At 43.2% G+C, this 20239-nt stretch overlaps 2 protein-coding genes across 2 annotated transcripts in view; one reads left to right on the top strand and one right to left on the bottom strand.

Moving 5' to 3' along the window:
* LOC137235468 (uncharacterized) overlaps window positions 1-20239 on the top strand; it is a 718941-nt gene that overhangs the window by 597242 nt on the left and 101460 nt on the right. The gene's annotated exons all lie outside the window — the stretch shown is intronic.
* On the bottom strand, window positions 10013-11767 carry LOC137234441 (E3 ubiquitin-protein ligase TRIP12-like). The gene has a single exon (XM_067757977.1). It carries the CDS (start codon window positions 11765-11767, stop codon window positions 10178-10180), a length of 1590 nt encoding a protein of 529 aa, XP_067614078.1. The 3' UTR covers window positions 10013-10177.

The following is a 20239-nucleotide window of genomic DNA, read 5'->3' on the forward strand; positions in this document are numbered from 1 at the left end:
CGTTGTGTTACCACTTGCCGCTTCTAGATCTGACAGCTGTATCACTCCTAATATCTGGAGTCTTAGCCTGGCATGCGCAGGACACGAGCACAGAACGTGCTCGATCGTTTCCTGCTCCAACCCGTACTTCCTACATCTGCTATCACTGATCAAATCTAATTTAAAGGCATGTCTACAGTCCGTTCTTTTTTAATGATAGAAGCAACTTTGTTATTCTAAGGTTGTAAAATCTACATTTTCGACACTTTACAGCCCCGCGCTTGAACCCACGCCGCTTGATCGATTATGTGCACCTCTCGCCTTCGCTTAATCTCGCCCAGTCATGTAGGGACGTCTTCGGAACAAGCTTCAAGGCATGCGCCCTTTTTAGCTAGTTCATCTGCTTTTTCATTCCCATCTATTCCCATATGCCCTGGAACCCCCATATAGATGTATGCTTCTCCCTGTCCCGATTCTCTCCAGAGACTGCTTACGCTCTAACACGCATTTAGATGCTGTGCTTTGCGAGATTATTCCCTTAATTGCAGTTTGACTGTCAATATAAAAGATTACACTTTTGCAGCTTAAGCTATTCTCTTCCAGTGTTTCTACTGCTTAGGTTACGGCTAATATTTCCCCTTGGAAAACGCTACAGTAATTCAGAAGCCTATAGGATCTCTTTATTTTCCGATCAGCACAGTGTACCGCAGATCCTACTCCTTCCACTACTTTGGAACCATCTGTGTACACATGTATCGCCTCGTTCTCCATTTGAGCACCCTTACGCCAGCCGTCCACCTCTATTGTGGCCTTAAGATCTCCCTCGAAGCGCAGACAGGGAATCAGGAAGTCTTTTCGTTTTGTGATTGATGACGCTATACTATTATGGCCGTATGGTCGGCGCTCAAGGTGTCCCGAGCCTGTGTGCAATTGTTAACGCTATGTTCTTTGCTACCAGGTCTACAGGTGGAATGTGCACAATGGCATACTGTGCAGCCGTCGGGGTTGTTTGCAAGGCCCCCGTAATGCTACGCATTGATAGTCTGCATACCCCCTCTAATTTCTTGAGGTATGTTGTTTTTTGTGTGGCTTTCCACCAAACAAGAACTCCATAATATAGATAAGAGCTTAAAATGGCTGTAAAAACCCAATGAGAAAGAGAGGGCGATAAGCCCCACGTACACCCCAGCATTCTTTTACATGCATAAAGTGCCTTTGAGGCCTTCTTCACTCTCTCCTCCACGTTGAGCTTCCATAACAGTTTACTGTTCAGGGTGATTCCTAGATATTTTGTGCAAGGTTTCTCTTGTAGGGGCACCCCTCCTAACTTAGGCCTGGTCCAATTTGGGACCTTGTACCCCTTTGTAAATAAGACCATATCCGTCTTCTCCGCGATTATATATATTTCATATCTTACACAGCCGATTCTTTATTTGGATATTACGAATGGGATAAGATTATTGTTCAGCCCCATTTATGAAAGGTATGTTTCGTCCTTACTTGTTTTAAATTGAAGTTAAATAAAATTTAAAGGGTTAATAAAAATGTTTGTAAATTGTCGAGCTGGAGGCCATACGATATTAAATAACACAGAAAAACTTTTTATTTATATGTGTTATATATTGTCGTTTTTTTATTTATCGATATTTCGACTTCAATTAGAAGTCATTTTCAGGACTAAAAATACAAAAATACAAGTATTATAATAAATAAAATAATTAAAAAAAAATGTTTTAGTTAAACGGTTTTATTAAAAACAATACTTAAATGAAGTAATAATAATAATAACAGCTAGAAAATAATTATGTAGGTCCTAGATACTAGTCATCATACTCCTCATCAATCTAGGGCGTTGATCAGACAATTAAATAAAAGCGTTGGGCTCGTGAAATTTCTAAAAATGTGAGGCGTAGCATAACCTTATTAAGGTTCAGTTGGACTTATATATGACTATCAATAGAAATTTGACGCGTCCAATGCTTTTCTTTCATTGTCTGATCAACGCCCTAGATTGATTGGTTACGCGGCATAGACTGTCATACGTCTAAATCCCTCATTTTTTTACATACCTCAATTTTATTTATAAGCCATATATTGTATTACACTGGATTCTATTATTATACCAATGAATTGCACTTAGTTTTAAATTTCCATTGGGAATACTCATGGACGTGTGGCAGCCTCTACCGCGTAAATCTACAAAGTTGAATTCGCCGCAAGTATAGGGTAGCGATCTGGCATGAGGGAACGATCGAACACGTTCTGTGCTCGTGCCCTGCGCTTGCAAGGCTAAGACTCCATTATGAGTGATACAGCTGTCAGATCTAGAAGCAGCAAGTGGTTTAAGTCCTTGGAAGCTTTTAGCATTTGCCAAGAGGACGGAGTTATTTTATAACATAGGTCCTGGTTTTGATAGGGTTTTTCAGTTTGGTCGTTAAAACAAACTTCTGGTAACACTACGGAGTCATTCAGTCTATGTGAGGTCTTCACGGACCGGCCAGTTCAACCTAACCTAACCTAAGAAGCCGTAACGCTGGGCTTCGGACTTTGTTATTATTCTCGTTATTGTTTTTGCAGCAAGAGGCCTTTTCTGTGGGCCTCTACCTTTGTTGTCACTATAGTAGTTGTTGTTGCAGTAAAATGCCGTTGTCGTGGGCCTCTGCCATTGTTGTCAGTAAATTTTTTGTTGCTGTAGCAAGAGGCCGTTAATGTGGGCCTCTGCCGGTGTTGTCACCATAGTAGTTGCTGTGGGCCTCTGCCGGTTTTGTCACCGTGGTTAATTTTGTTGCGAAAAGAGGCCGTTGCTGTACGTCACTGCCGTTGTGGTCACGTTTTCGTGATGTCGTTTGGTTTTTTTTTTTTTTTTGCTTTGTATCAAATGAAAATATGCAATAATAATACTACGCAGTATAGCTCATACCATGAACTCCTTTAAATTTTCCTTGCAATAATTACATATAAAATAGTACCCTTGTAACGATAACCTTTCACCACATTGGCATAAACAACGTGCAACATATGTCAATGTAGATAGCCAGCCTGTTGCATGGGAAGTAATAACACAATTTGGCATCATGCAGCAAACACCATATTGCAAGGGCGTAGCAACATTGCGGTCAAGACGCGAACTAAATGTATCTGTGTAAGTGTTAGTTTGTGTAAGCGGTTAAGTCTGTGAATGTATGAGTGTGTGGATGAGTCTTGTAAAAATCGTTGCATCATGTGGTCCACTGGAGTACTTACCATTATACTCCACTGTAATGCACCAATGGATCAACTCATGTTTCTACACGAACACATTGTAAGCTGATTATTGCCCGTTTTTAACGATTGTAATCACTACACGATGTTTATTGGACTGTGGGTACTCCATGGATTACTCTGATGTAATGCGGAGCTATAGTATATGGTCCAGTCCTAGGACATCGCAGTGTTAATTGCGGTTAATTTTGGAGTAATTGGTTGGTTCATAGCGAGTACTCCATACATGCATTCATGGAGTACTCGCGGTTTTTGCAGGGAGTAAATGAAAATACGGGAAAGCCGAAATATAGTTTTGCACGCATAGGTAAAAATGTTCCGTTCTAAGTTACGTTCTCTGCCACGGCGGTAGCTATAAAAGGGCACAATATTAGGCAGCGGACAAAGTATTGTTTCATTAGTTTATAAAAGCGTAGTAAAAAGTGGTGTGCGCCGTAAGTTCCCGCGCGTAGGTTTATGAATGCCAATCGCGGTCCTCGACTGGGAAACGTGCCCAAAAAATCTAGGGGCGGGCCCACTCGCCCACGCAAGGAACCACTGGGCACAGCACTTCGACGGCATAAAACGCCTACAACAACTACACCATTTTACTGTTATCGGCAACTTCAACAAAAATAACAATTAAGGCCCAATTATACTGCCGGCAATAACAACTACCAACAGCGATTCAGGCAGCGGCAACAAAAAAACCTTTTTATTGGTGGCACTACCTCGAGCCATGGCACCGGATAACAAAAAAATCTTTGGGGAACAACCCCAACAACAAAACAACACACCGAACAACGAGGCAACACCATATTCAAACAAACAACGACATCAACAACTGCTGTTCGGCCTGAGTGCGTCTGGAACCGGCAGTGGGTAGGCGCACACGGGTCGATCTCGGGTTGATAGTGCTCTCGAAAGAAAGTAAAAGAACAAAACGCAAAGAGGATTTCCTCGTTATAATAGTGTTTTAATTAGAGTGTAGGAAAATATATACAAGGATACAATATTACCTTTGAGTGTAAAACTGATGACGGTGATACTCGGCGATGTGTGCTGGTTGGCGGGCGATCGAAAAAGAGGCCGGTTATCCCGTTGAGGACAACCGCTAAGCCACGAAAAAGTCCTCTGGTATTAAGGAGGGGAAAAAAGCCACACACACAACAACCCCCACATATACGTGCATGGGTGCTGACAACCTGCACACACACGTGCATGTGTATGAAACGCATGCATGTGCATGCATGCACACAAATGCGGCGTGAGTGTGGGTGGCTGGAAATATTATTAAAACGTTAGGGAGGGGCGCCGTCAATCAGGTAAAAGTTAGGCATTTGGCCTAAACATGCCGCCCCCCTTGCGGTACGCAACATCACAGTCCGCCAAGGATCACCGACCGTGAAGAAGAGAAGAAAAAAAGTAAAATCTTATAACTAATTATATCTAACTTAACATAAACGCCGGTCAGTCCGCCGGCTTGGCGGCACGCAAGATGGTTTGCGCAATGGGTGAGCTTGGTTGCTGATGCCTCTGTCATTCGGCACTTTTCCCGTTATGATTCAAGGCCTAAGCCAGGCTTGCCTAGAGCTAGGGATAGCGAAAAGAAGTAAGAAGATATACGTGTTCATATTTCTTGCCGTTTATTACAAATTCATTGGAAATTCTATGCTTGTGAATTTTGTATGAAGAAAATTTAATAAAAAAATAGCTCATTGTAATGATACAAGCTTTTAAAACGCACACCTCTATTGTGAATTCATACAAGTGGCGAATTTTCGATAAAACGTTCACAATAGTGAACAGCGAGTGAGTATTAATATGTAGTCTGATTTTCTGTATACAACTTTAAAGGAAAAGCTGATTTGAAACAAATGTGAAATTCATGGCACTTCAATTCAATAACGGCGAACACAAAAAAAAGAAACCTTTCCTCCATTCTCTGACCCTTCGCGACAGCCGTTCTCCCTGTCAGCTATGATTTGACACGTAGGTATGGCAATGGAGGGATAGAAAGATTTTTCACTTGTACGAAATCACAATGCACACCTCTTGCGACTGTGTACAGCAGAAATTCAATAAAAATAAAAAAGTGTAAAAATTCATGGATTTCGGTTGTTTCCGAACATTTTCATGTTAGGCCTTGGTTGTGCCCGAGAGTACCCAACCGAAGATGGTACTCTGAGCCAACAAAGGGCCAAACGTGGTGGGCAGAATCCCTGGTAGCATTATTTCGGCATATACGTCTGTCCCTAGTACGAGGCGGATCGGGGCGGATGAATAAAACTGTGGATCCGCCAGACGGAGATGTGCGTACGGGGATGCGATGGCGCTGTCGACGCTGGTCGTGGGGGCCATTCGCCGAAAATTGGCCACGACCGCCGCATGGGTTGCAATTCGTTTATTTTGGCCGTGTCTTCCTCGTATGCGTAGTAGGCATCCTGCTTGCCCGCCAATGTTGCTGGCAGGGAGTTGGAGCTCCTGGGCGAGCTCATATGCTATCACGGTGGTGGGGGAGCATCCGTCAATTAAGGCCCGGACGAGGTGTAGCCGCCCCCCAGCTTCTATCTTCACGACCGCGGTGGGTGTGATCGCTACTGTTGGTATCATGGTGGCGGTGGCCGCTGGATGCTGGGCTACGAGCCATGACCGGAAAGTGGACACGGTGGTGAGCTGCAGCGTGTTGCCTCCGTGGCTGCGATCTTGTGGCTGATGTCGTTGGTGCAGGCGAAGAGGCCGTGTCTCCGCTCTGCGGTCGCGCGAATGTCGTCTCCGTTGGGGGTTCCTGGGTTGCCGGCGAAGAGACCGGGTCTCCGCTCGGCCGTTATATGTACGGCGCTGGGCTGTCGCCGTCCCTTGTTGGAGCCGCTTCCTCTCGTGCTGCAGAAGTGGTCGAAACGATTTGGCGGTAGGCGTTATGGTCGGGCGAAGAGACCGCGTCTCCGCTCCGGTTCGGCTGGCATATCGGTTTCGGGGTGGACGAAGAGGTCCAGTTTCCGTTCCAGCGTCCGACGCATATAACGAGATTGAGTCGTCTATCCGCTCTCGGGGTGAATCTAGCTCCTCTTCCACTTGGACGCTCCATGGCTTGGAGCGGGCTTCTTGTAATAGCTGCTCCTCTTCGTCGATCGAGGCGATGTGCAGCATCGTGTGGTGCTTCTCGCCGCACCGTTTGCATCGCCCTTGGCTTGGGCATGCGTTAGAGCGGTGATCAGGCGCCAAACAATTTCCGCAGTAGCATTCGCGAATGGTTACGTAGAGGCGCTCTTCTAGCCTTTTCGCCCTGAATGCTGGGCACAAGCGGATAGGGTGTCGCTCAAGACACACTCGGCATTCCGACGAATAACGCGCTGCGTTCGTGGCAGCATTTCGTTTTAAAGCGGCAAAACGACCCATTTTCCTGAAAGGAGTGAAATAGGTTTCAATGGGTCGGGTCATTGTCGAAGTGCAGGGGCGAGTGGTCCCTAATTATATGGTTGAGATTTGGGAAATTTTAGTAGCGCGTGCGTAGGGGGCAACCATCTGTAGCAGTATAAATATTCGTATTTGGCGCACATCATGTGCATAGCCTCTTTCAACGCACGTTATGTGCCTGGGTCTTTAGTGCCTTATTTCGTTTATTTTGTGTCACCCGCTAGCGTTTTAGTTAGCCACGGGCACACTAGTGCTGCAGAAGAATGAGCATTTACGATTTTTCAGTTCGCACATTCTGGTACCGAACCGGGTAGAAAGTGTGTAGCGTGGGTTCTTTTGAGTCGCTGTTATTTGTGTTGTTGATGCTAAAAATCAACAACTTCCCTGCCCGCCACAAAAAAATATGTTTGGACAGCAAATTGTATGCTATGTAAAGAAAAAAATAAAAAAATAAAAATCTTCGTTTTGGACGAAGAGAAGAATTTGCAGAATGAATAATTTTTGTTTTGTATTGCCCTTCACTTATCTCTTCAACTTTTCCCCAAGTACGCTTGTAGTCATGTTTTATTGATGGCCTTTATCAAACGGCACGGTTCCCGAAGGGTATTTGGCTCCGTTACCGGTTCCTCAGACTCGGGTTTTTGGGTACCCGTTTGCATCTTTTTATGCATCCCTAATATAATGCACATTTAAACTCGGCATGTATATGTACATACGTTGGTATAAGTATATGGACCGTCAGTGCACGGACTTTACCGCATTGGTAGTTTGACCAACCTTTTTGACCCATTTTTCATTTTCAACTACGTCTACGTCTTCTGCTACCAAAATTTAGATTCTACTAATATTTCAGTATTTTCGCACTGAAAACGTATACGGCGATCATTTTTAAAGTGTCTAATTGCCAAGCCCACCCAACTAACATTAGGAGGGGATAATGATTAAAATCAGTCAATTCTCTTAAAATTTGTGAGCAACTTTAAACAAGAAATGACTTTTTGATAAGATAATATAGCAAATATTTTCTGCGCTATTTTTCTAAGTTTTTTTTTTTTTTTTCGTGAATAATTTAAACGAAAATAAAAGTTTTACGTAAACGATAACATGCCGAAATCGGTTATTTGGTGGCAGTATTTTGGGTACTTGGGAATATTGTTGTGGTAGGTAGACGTTTTGGGATGTTATTTATTTTGTGATTTGTTTGTTTTACGATAAATTGAGAATTTTTTGGTACCAATATAAACCGTAGTTATCGTTTTCACGAAACTTCTACTACCATTTTCCGTGCCCCAACATTTTGACTTTACAAAAGTCCATGCACTGGTAGATATTTACCAGCAGCAAAGACAAAAAAAATTGTGCACATTCATACACACCCGTGTATAGAATGTAAATTCCTCTGAATTGAAGCAAACGGGACTAATCGAGAGATTTATTCCGTTGCTTCATTCTTTAATTTTTTACGCTTGGTGGAGTAGGTTGGCTAAAACATGGTAAGTAGAGTGCAATATTTTCTTTTCATTAATCAATCAATTTTTCTTCTTTTTTTTCTTTTTAGATGTAAATTTGGTTCGATTTCTAATTTTTGCTTTAATATCGAACTCATTACAAATTCTGTCGAAACAATGGGACACTTTGGATTGCCTTGCCGCGTTAAGTCCACACATAAATGCATATCATTTGGACATGTTACAATAATATATGATTCTGGCGCTTGTGCATGTGTTTCAGCAATGGCTTGTGCATTACGGCGTTTTGGTTCTACTTTACCACCAGATGATTCAATCATACGTACAATTTCAGAACGTGCTGGAAAAACATCAGGTGTTACAAAGAAATGTTTGCCAGCAAAAAGCGTATTTCGTATTGTCGAACGTAATACAGTATCCAAGTGAAATTTGAGATTTTCATCGACAGGTATGTATTGTATTTTGTAAGTATCAGGCGGCAGGAACCGGCCTGCTTTGGCACTCTCCACTAACCAATTCGATTTGAGTACATAATCTACATGACAAACAGCTTGTATGAGTTTGCATGTGCGACTTTCGCGTGTCATAACCAAAAAAGTTGCATCCTCTGGATTGTCGACAACGATACCACCAAGAGTGACGACAGCTTTTTTCAACGATTCTGGATCGGCCACTTGTGAAAATATCACCTTTGGTGGTTTATCATTGTGTGGGTATTCAACACAGACTATTGTCTCTGGTATTTCCTCCTGATAGGGTGAGATCTTTTGACGTTTCGACTTTTGTTCAAAATATGGATCAGCTAAAGAACGTTTGACACGTTCATGCGCTTCTTGTGTAAGATTTATTGGTGCTTTCCAAGCGGCCATCAAATGTGGTACCAACGGATAATCGATCCTAAATGGTGCAGCTAACGAATATTGCTGATACTTCTGATTTTCATATTGCGACATTCCACTCAGATTACCAATGCAAATATCTGCCAACCAAACTGCATTTACAATCGGTATATTCCACTCTTTGGCAGCGGTGTATTTATCACCTTCGGGTTTTTTACAAATCAAAACTGTATTATGCTTCGATAAGTATGATGTGTATATGGCACCACATTCTTCTACCATTTGCTGTATGCGAAAGCTTTCTTCACCTTCAAATCCATGTGTTGAAATTATGTGTTTATCTAGAGGCTTCTGATATCCAAATTGACTGGGAAACGGTAGATGAAGTGCTTGCCATGGCGGCAGTAATTGTTTCTTAAAGCAAATATCACTCAACCAATATGCTGTTATGCAACGTTTGGAGTCGCGCAATGCTTGCATCACCACCCCATGACGTTGCGTACGACAGAGCACATGGGTAACGCGTTGACAATAAACGCGTTCAATATCACCACCAAATTGCCGTATCGTCTCCATCCAAATTGGCAATTCATTTGCATCGGTTTCATCATACTCCACAATATAAATGTACAGCCAACAAGGAAAAGGTCAGGTGGTAATTTTAAATTCGGATTGTGTCCGTAGAATTGCGGACGCGGTGGCAGCGGCATATTGGGGCGGCCTTGTATGAATCCAGCCTGTGTCATGACACCTTGAGGCGATTGTGTAGATTGAGGCTGGGGAACTTGTGCCACCGCAATTTGCCGCCGATCAGAGAGTTTATTTTATAGTAATTACATGGGTGAGATAGGATAACAAGTCTGCGTCATTACAGAACATTCGTCGCAAAACTTGGATATACCTGTTTATATATGTATATGTATGTATGTGATGGGATTTTACTTGTGCGTTAATCTAGCAATTTTAATGTTAATCGCACTGACTGTTTTATTTTAATTTTATATTCAAAAGAATATTATTCGGTTAAATTAATTTCATAATGAATTCAGTAATTAAGGATATATTAAAGATATAGTATATGTCTGTATTTATACATATTTGACACCTCCTTCAAATTTCTCAATTGCTCGCTAAATAAGTTTTTATGCATCTGAAGATGTGTGTATCATTCGTTATGCCAATTATAAGCACTTAGTTCTTTTTAATAAATTTTGTTGCTATACATTGCAATATTTATGATAAATGGAACGACATGCTGCCTTCATTCGCGGCAACTTTGAGCTTTTCTCGCATCACTTCCTGACTTGAATAATCAGGCAATTTTAAATAATTTACACATGTCATCACTGATGGTAAATATTCGTTTGGATTTTGATTACCATCAAGTGTTTTGCGCACAATTGTTAGCTGTGGTGTTAAAGACTTAAAACCTCCAGTCGGTAGTCGGGGTGAGCCGGTCACAAATTGTAAAAAAAGACGCTGCTCGTCACGATTATATGAAGAGAGGATATCATATAGATATTGTATCGCCTGGGAATCTTGGGTAAACCCATGGTCAGTACGGCAACAGTCTTGAAGCATTTTAACGTCCCATCGTTGGTAGTTGCAAGCACCAGAACCACAAAAAACATTTTCCAACTCTTCAGGATAAAACATACGCAGACGTTGTGTCGGGAAAACCGAGTCAAATCCTTCTCGTAGCGCCTCAAATTGTTTCTGCACGCCTTCAACAAGGAACCAATACGTCACCAATGAGATGTACTGATGTAGATTGTGAATTGTTACTGGCGTATCACGACCACCACGGCATAGTTCTATATTTGCATAGCCTGGTAAAACGAAATCCAATCCAAGATCAGCTATGGGGCATCCATCCAAATCCAGCGATTCAATCTTTTCAGTCTTTTCCATTGCATCAAGTTTCGATTCGTTTAATATTTGATCGCGTTCAAGTACCACGTCCTGTAATCTTACCAATGTACTTTGCACTTCGGGTGCGACACGTGCCAAATCGGCTAAACCAACTGAATATTCTTCGTTCAATAGCCAGCGGTAGAACGGTATTGAGAATGGTAGATCCAACATTCGACTATCCATAACAGCCTTAGCCATAAATTTTCCAAGGAATTTGAATTTTGCTTTGGCTTTTGATACTTGCGGCAATTTGGATGACTTGCCCAATGGCATGGGAAAGAGTCCGTGTGGAGTATTTACATATGCCATGGATGTGCTGGTCGTTATTGTCGCCACAGATGATACAATATCGCTAATTTCAGGTGGTGATCTATCACCTCTTTCGCGTGGCAGCTGTTGTGATAGTTGGGACTGATTTTGCTGGGTCTCGTGTTCAATTATCATGTTTAAAGCACTATCATTAGGAGATGAAGTGATACCCACTTGATCCATATTTAATTGGCGCTGCTGATATTGCAGCTGTTGCTGATGATTGTGATGCAATATCATACCAGACTGTGGGGCATTACCAGCGACTACAACTTGATGTTGTATTATTTGCTGGGGATGCTGTTGTTGTTGAAGCGACTGTTCTGGTACTGGGGTGCCACCTGCTGCTACGACCATCGTCTGTTGCTGTTGTTGTATTTGTATTGCCCCACCATTGCTGTTACCCAAGCGACTATTCAACATGTTGGCCAGTGCAGTTTTTGTTTTCATATTCATTTGCTGTTGTTGAGTTTGTTGCAATACGCCCTGTTGTTGTGGATTATTGATTTGCTGCTGTGGCAGCTGTTGCTGCTGTTGTGGTGATTGCTGTTGTTGTGGTTGTAGAGTTTGTTGTATTATGCATACTTGACCGCCAGACATGGTCATTTGTTGCGGCTGGCCGAATTGTATTGTGGACTGCGGATATTTTATCAGCACGTCGATTATCTTTAATCTGTGGCTGTATGCGTTTAAATTCTTTTGGATTTGTGGCAGATATCGAATCTGCGTTAGGTTAATTGCTTGGCCTCGTTCCTTTGGCTGAGTGCATCTGCGTTCTGTGGCAGACCCTGAGTCTGCGTTAGGGTTCTGGTGTCCTCGCTCGGGGTGAGTGAGTGAAATGGGGTTTGGTTGTGAAAATTAAAAATAAGTGTTTTGTGGCAGATGGGGATCTGCATTAGGGTGGTTGATTGGCCTCGGTGGGCGAGCGCTGGGTTTTGAAATTTTGAAAATTTTAAAAGGATTATGGGCCGAGTGCCTTTGCTTTCTGTGGCAGACCGAGGGTCTGCGTAAAGGCTTTTCTGGTATACTCGTGTTGGAATAACGAGTGAGTGGGATGGTTTTTTTTGAAAATGAAAAAATAGAATTTTTTTTTTTTTTTTTTTGAACGGAGGGATGTGGAGGAACGGGGGGGATTGTTAAGCGAAGCTTTTGGTCCTCGCACAATCTATCTCCGTGGGAAGAAGGATCAGTTTGACCAAAGGTCGTCTGACTTGACCCTTCTCGGTTATGAGGTCGACTACACGTACTCGGTTATCTTCGCCGGGGTGTACGTTGACGACTCTGCCTAACCTCCATTCGTTGGGAGATAAGTTGTCCTCTTTGATGACAACTAGATCTCCCACGTGTATATTTTGTTTTGACTGTTTCCATTTCACTCGTTTTTGAAGTTCGGAAAGGTATTCCACCTTCCATCGTTTGCAGAAAGTGTGATGGAGGGCTTTGAGTTTCTGCCATCGATTGATCATCGAGGCAGTGCTCTCACTGGCATCCGGTTCTGGTGGAGCCAGCAGGTGGCTGCCGGTTAGGAAATGTCCTGGGGTTAGTGGTTCCAGATCCGTTGGGTCATTCGACCCCGGACTGAGAGGGCGCGAGTTGAGGCACGCCTCAATCCGGCACAAAAGTGTTTGGAACTCCTCCATAGTATATTTGTGGGGAGAAGCGATCTTTTTGAAGTGGCTTTTGAAGCTCTTCACTCCCGCTTCCCACAAGCCGCCCATATGTGGAGCACCAGCGGGAATAAAATGCCAAGTTAATGCTTGATGGCTATACTTGGAGACTGTTTTGTCTCGGCTTTCTGCCAGGAAGGCTTTGAATTCCGATCGTAGAGATCTGGAAGCTCCGACAAAGTTCGTACCATTGTCGGAGTAGATGTTCTTCGGACATCCTCTTCTCGCGATAAAACGCGAAAAGGCCGCGAGGAAGCCTGGGGTACTAAGGTCACTAGTGGCTTCTAAGTGGATGGCCTTAGTGGAAAAACAGACGAAAAGGCATACGTAGCCTTTTGACAGTCGACATCCCCTACCGCGGTAGCTTTTGATGTCGAAAGGCCCTGCAAAGTCTACCCCGGTATTGGTGAACGCGCGGGTAAAAGTAGTCCGCTCGCAGGGAAGGGTCCCCATAAGTTGGGACTGTGCCTGCTTTCGGTGAATAATGCAGGTTTTGCAATTGTGGATGATGGCTCTGATCATGGTCTTGGCATTCGGTATCCAGTATTGGGTTCGGATGAGACGGAGCATGAGCTGGTTCTCGCCATGAAGGGAGTCATGATGAGCCATCAAAACGGTAAGGCGAGACAGCCTACAATTGTAAGGCAAGATGATCGGATGACGCTCATTGTATGACATGTCCTTTGAAGCCCCTAGACGCCCCCCTGTTCTAATAATAGCATCTTTGTCGATATATGGGTTGAGTGACAATATTTCACTCTTTCGATCGATAGGTTCCCTATTTTTCAATTTTAAATATTCTGTCCCGTAAAATTGTTTCTGGCAGACTCGTATTAATGCTTGAGTCGTTGCCTTAATCTCATCGGCTGAGATTATACACGACCTTTCGTGGAACATTGCTTTAGTTTTTGGGTGAGTTCGTTTATAAAATCTCCTAACATAGGATAGAACCTTCAAAGCCCTGGGTAAATTTGAAAAACGGTCGAGAATATCTACATGATCTACCCTTGTCGTGGCATATGTTTGTGCCCTCTTCTCCTCAACGGACGTTTTGTATTCGGTCTCTTGTGCTGGCCAGTGGGAATTGTCTTCTTGCAGCCAAGAAGGTCCCTGCCACCACAACGAATTGTTTATCAACTCTGATGCAAGTAGTCCTCTGCTTCCTAGATCCGCTGGATTAGATTCCGAGTCCACGTGAAGCCAGTCCTTGCTACCGACCATATCGATGATCTTTGTGATTCGGTGTGCGACGAAGGTTGACCAGGAACAGGGCGGCTTTCTTATCCAAGCGAGTACGATGGTTGAATCCGTCCAGAGGTGAACTTTTGCTGGCCCCAAATGAATGTTTCGGAATATTGATTCCATGATTTCTGCGAGCAGCACGGCGCCGCAAAGTTCTAAACGTGGTAGTGAGATGGTTTTCACTGGGGCTACTCGGGTTTTGGCTAGCAAGAGATTTGTGAAAATTGTATCGTCCCTTTTTACGCGCATGTATATAGCTGCTGCATATGCCTTTTCCGATGCATCGCAAAAACCATGTATTTCGATGTCGTCCTCGGGCGTAAAATTTACCCATCGCGGTATCCTAATGTTATCTATTTCGTTATAATGTTGGGTGAAATTTTCCCACCGTTCTAAGGTAGTTGGGGAGACAGGTTCGTCCCACCCGGTGCCCTCTAACCAGATATGCTGCATTAGTATTTTTGCCACTATGACCACTGGTGCAAGCCAGCCTAAAGGGTCGAAAAGTTTGGCTATAGCGGATAGGATTACGCGTTTGGTGATGTTCTCGCCACTCTCTAAAGCTCCTGCGGTGAAGTAAAACATGTTTGAATGCGCGTTCCATCGTATTCCGAGTGCCTTCACCGAGCTAGCCTCTTCAAACGCTAGGAAGTCCTCGCTGAGCAGATCCATTTTGGGGATGTCCTGAAGGATTTCCTCACAATTTGATGTCCACTTGCGCAATGGAAAGCCAGCTGAGTGTAATGCTTCGCGAATCTCGTTTCTTGCTCTGATTGTTGACGCTATTGTATGTCCTCCAGATAAAACGTCGTCGACATACATACTTTCTCGTAATATACCCGATGCTATTGGGTGCGTATTTTCTACATCATCAGCCAATTGTAGAAGTGACCGTATCGCGAGGTAGGGGGCGCAGTTTACACCAAATGTGACAGTCTTTAGTTCGTAAAGACTGATGGGTTCGTTGGGGGATGTTCGATGGACAATTCTTTGAAATTTGGCGTGATTATCGGTCACCCAAATCTGCCTATACATCTTTTCTATGTCGCTATTAAAGACAAAACGGTAAAGTCTCCAACGTAGAATTAAAATAGGCAAGTCTGCTTGGAGTACTGGACCTGGGTGGAGTATGTCGTTTAGACTAATGCCATTTGCCGTCGGACTTGACGCGTTGAAGACGACGCGCACCTTGGTAGTGGTACTTTCCGCCTTTACAACGGCGTGGTGGGGCAGGAAATAATTATCCGAATCGTCGGATGGTATATTATTCTTAATTTTTCTCATATGTCCAAGTGTTTCGTATTCTGACAACACCCGAACATACTCTTTTCCTAAATCTTGGTTTTTCAGTAATCGCCCCTCATTTCTGAAGAATTGTGAACATGCGCGCTTTAGGGACGGTCCTAATTTAATATTCTCAGGGTAATCCTGCCTGAATGGTAGCGAGACTGTATATCTTCCACTTTCATCACGTTTTGTTGTGTCCTTGAATAATTGTTCACAGTACCTTTCTTCTTCATTAAGCATTTTATTTTTGGGAACATTTTCTATCTCCCAGAAAGCTTTTAATTGGTTGTCCAATGCAACCTCGTTATAAAATGACATGATGCTCTTCGTTGGACTCGATGCGTCGATGCGACCGGTTAGTATCCAACCGAACACTGTCTCTTGGGCCAAAAGTGTATTTAGTACATTCTTTTTCAGACCGCTCAGTATAATTTGGGGATATATGTCTCTTCCAAGTATGAGGTCTACGTCTTCGTTGATGTAGAACCTCTTGTCTGCCAACACCAAGTCTGGGAATGCCTGCATAGTCATGGCGTTGATATGGCAGGATGGAAGATTCCCAGTGAGTTTGGCTAGGACTAGAACGGGTGTAGTCAGGCTGAAGCAGGCATCCACTGGTGAACGTAATTCAATTTTGGATGCCTCTTTCACCTGAGCTGACACCGCATTTGTGATGCCTGAAACTTGGGCATGCATTTTCCTCGCTGGCAAATTGATTCTGCGTTTCAGTCTTTCAGTTATAAAGGAACATTCAGACCCTGAATCAATTAATGCCCGCGCGGAGAAGTCGGTACCATTATGGTGAATGTGTACGCGAGCAGTTCCTAATAGCACACCTGTGCTGGAATTCGTATGACAGGATGTTACATTTTTGTTCCCGTTTGAACCTGGTTTTTCTGATTCCTGTCTCGCTAATGCCTGTCTAGAAGTAGAGGGCCTATTATCGTAGGGGTGTTGGGGCGGGTTGTAGGTGGTGTTTTTCTGTAGGGTATCCGCATGCAGGAGCGTATGGTGACGAGAGTGGCACGTATTGCAGTTGTAGGAACTGGTGCATCTGGTCACTGTGTGTCCTGGGGATAGACAATTCAGACAACCACTTGTAGATTTTATGAATTTAATCCTTTCTGGAGGGGTTAACTCGCAAAAGCGTGAACAGTTTCGTAATCTGTGCTCTGCGGACTTGCACATTTTACACATTGCCTTTGACGTCGGTCTGGATACCTTTGTTTGAAAGGCACCAAGTCTTTTCGTAGGGGGTTCTGTTGACTGTCGCGACGCGTTTAGTTTTTGCACTTTCGAAGTGGCAAGCCCTGTAAAACCAGACACTGTTTCAAGTGTCTGACACCGATTAGACAGGAATTTATCCATATCCTCCCACTTGGATATGTCCATTTTATGATCTATACTTTGCTCCCATAGAGCCAACGTGCTCTCTGGTAGCTTGGTTGAGCAGAGATACGTCAGGATTGCATCCCAATTGGAAGTGTCAATTTTGTGGCATTTGAGGGACGAAATACAATTATTTATATCATTTTGCAGCTTTTTTATTGAACTGCCACACTCACTTTCTACCTTTTTTAAGTTAAATAAAATTTGTAGTTGTGTGTTAACTAAGATACGTTTGTTTTCGTATCTTTCACACAAGTTTTTCCAGGCCATCTCGAAACCTTCATTTGTGAGAGGGCATTTTTTAACGATATCTTTTGCTTCGCCCTGCGTTTTGTTGTTGAGATGGAATAACTTTTCCACCCCTTTCAAACTAGAATTGTTTATATATATTGCCGTGAAAAGGTCGCGAAAAGTTGGCCAAGACAGATAATCCCCTTTAAAAACTTCCGTATCGCAAGCAGGGAGGCGAATTTTATGCCCATGAGGTTCTTGCTCAGGGTTGACGTTCTTTTCATCCTTCTTATGTTTTTCTGCCTCAGCAGATATAGACGCTGAACATCGCACGTAGATTGCGTATGCTGCCTTTTGCTTCTTTCTGATCGCCATAACGTCATCCGCTGACACCTCATCAGATCCCAATAGCGAATCAAACGCAGACTTTACCTTCTTCCACAAGAGCCGCAACTCTTCCTGCTGTATTGCAAGGGTGTGTTTGCTATGGTCGCTCTCCGGAATAAGGCTGTAATCTTTATCAAACTCTGCGATTGATTCTGCTAAACGGATGTAGGTTTCCATTGTTTTATTTACGTTTATTAACGAGAAAATTTCCGATTAGAAAAATAGAACTCTTCTGAGTTAATATGCCTGCCCAGCCCTAAATAAAAACTATTGAACTTCGAGTTTATTATTTACTTTGTTTATTGCAGACTTTTTGTCTTGGTAGCGACAACGAAAAGGGTTTATTTTTTGGACTTTTTGTCACAGCAGCGACAACAGAAAAAGGGTTTAATTTACAGACTTTTTGTCTCAGCGGCAACAACAAAAAAGGGGACCACTCGCCACCTCCACAAATAATGGGTGTATTTTGGTGAAAGTGAAAAAATGCGTGCAATATACGCAACTAAGCGCAAGAAAAAAGTGTAAAAAGTGTTTAAAAAGTGAAGTGAGCACCGGATTAATTAAATTAGATTGAACTTGATTTCGTGTTTGTGATGTGCAAATAAACAACAACAAAAACCTATTTAGTATGGTGCGGAAAATGAGGTTAGGTTACCCTCTTCCTTGTGTTGTGTCTGGAAAACCTTACCACTGGTGGGGGGATAGACCAGATAATCACAAGGACTGAAATAAATTAACAAATCAAGTGGTTTAACTTTTAAAATGGAAAAATGGTGCCCACTAAGTAATTTCACTTTTTACACTTCTTTTCGATTTCAGTATTTCGCGCACAACACAGGTGTTTTCTTTATTTTTCTTCAATAACACTTAAAAAAAAAAATGGCAAGAAATATAACACTTACTTCTCTTTGTGCTGTGCCTTCGGTATTTGTATAATATAATCCCACTTTTCTCGCTGTTGTGTTTGGCTGCTACGGCAATCCTTTGACAAATTGTTTAGTATGTAACTCCCAAACTTCTTTGGTGGGTCTACTGGAATGTGCTTTGGCAAATCCTTTAATGAGTTTTTGGGGCAATTCGCAAGTTTTGTAGTAGGCAAAATCCTTCGGCAAAAGTTTTTGAGGTTGATAAATTGTGCTGTGTTGTGGACTGTATAACAAAGAGGCGCTTTTAGTTCCTGGTGAGGAGGACCAATGTTCGGCCTGAGTGCGTCTGGAACCGGCAGTGGGTAGGCGCACACGGGTCGATCTCGGGTTGATAGTGCTCTCGAAAGAAAGTAAAAGAACAAAACGCAAAGAGGATTTCCTCGTTATAATAGTGTTTTAATTAGAGTGTAGGAAAATATATACAAGGATACAATATTACCTTTGAGTGTAAAACTGATGACGGTGATACTCGGCGATGTGTGCTGGTTGGCGGTCGATCGAAAAAGAGGCCGGTTATCCCGTTGAGGACAACCGCTAAGCCACGAAAAAGTCCTCTGGTATTAAGGAGGGGAAAAAAGCCACACACACAACAACCCCCACATATACGTGCATGGGTGCTGACAACCTGCACACACACGTGCATGTGTATGAAACGCATGCATGTGCATGCATGCACACAAATGCGGCGTGAGTGTGGGTGGCTGGAAATATTATTAAAACGTTAGGGAGGGGCGCCGTCAATCAGGTAAAAGTTAGGCATTTGGCCTAAACATGCCGCCCCCCTTGCGGTACGCAACATCACAGTCCGCCAAGGATCACCGACCGTGAAGAAGAGAAGAAAAAAAGTAAAATCTTATAACTAATTATATCTAACTTAACATAAACGCCGGTCAGTCCGCCGGCTTGGCGGCACGCAAGATGGTTTGCGCAATGGGTGAGCTTGGTTGCTGATGCCTCTGTCATTCGGCACTTTTCCCGTTATGATTCAAGGTCTAAGCCAGGCTTGCCTAGAGCTAGGGATAGCGAAAAGAAGTAAGAAGATATACGTGTTCATATTTCTTGCCGTTTATTACAAATTCATTGGAAATTCTATGCTTGTGAATTTTGTATGAAGAAAATTTAATAAAAAAATAGCTCATTGTAATGATACAAGCTTTTAAAACGCACACCTCCATTGTGAATTCATACAAGTGGCGAATTTTCGATAAAACGTTCACAATAGTGAACAGCGAGTGAGTATTAATATGTAGTCTGATTTTCTGTATACAACTTTAAAGGAAAAGCTGATTTGAAACAAATGTGAAATTCATGGCACTTCAATTCAATAACGGCGAACACAAAAAAAAGAAACCTTTCCTCCATTCTCTGACCATTCGCGACAGCCGTTCTCCCTGTCAGCTATGATTTGACACGTAGGTATGGCAATGGAGGGATAGAAAGATTTTTCACTTGTACGAAATCACAATGCACACCTCTTGCGACTGTGTACAGCAGAAATTCAATAAAAATAAAAAAGTGTAAAAATTCATGGATTTCGGTTGTTTCCGAACATTTTCATGTTAGGCCTTGGTTGTGCCCGAGAGTACCCAACCGAAGATGGTACTCTGAGCCAACAAAGGGCCAAACGTGGTGGGCAGAATCCCTGGTAGCATTATTTCGGCATATACGTCTGTCCCTAGTACGAGGCGGATCGGGGCGGATGAATAAAACTGTGGATCCGCCAGACGGAGATGTGCGTACGGGGATGCGATGGCGCTGTCGACGCTGGTCGTGGGGGCCATTCGCCGAAAATTGGCCACGACCGCCGCATGGGTTGCAATTCGTTTATTTTGGCCGTGTGTTCCTCGTATGCGTAGTAGGCATCCTGCTTGCCCGCCAATGTTGCTGGCAGGGAGTTGGAGCTCCTGGGCGAGCTCATATGCTATCACGGTGGTGGGGGAGCA

Source organism: Eurosta solidaginis, chromosome X, assembly GCF_040869045.1.
Source record: "Eurosta solidaginis isolate ZX-2024a chromosome X, ASM4086904v1, whole genome shotgun sequence".
Classification (NCBI taxonomy): Eukaryota; Metazoa; Arthropoda; class Insecta; order Diptera; family Tephritidae; genus Eurosta; species Eurosta solidaginis.

What these genes read in the sequence shown, in the direction of transcription:
- LOC137234441 (XM_067757977.1), bottom strand. Translation starts at nt 11,767, where the DNA reads ATGTCTGGCGGTCAAGTATGCATAATACAACAAACTCTACAACCACAA.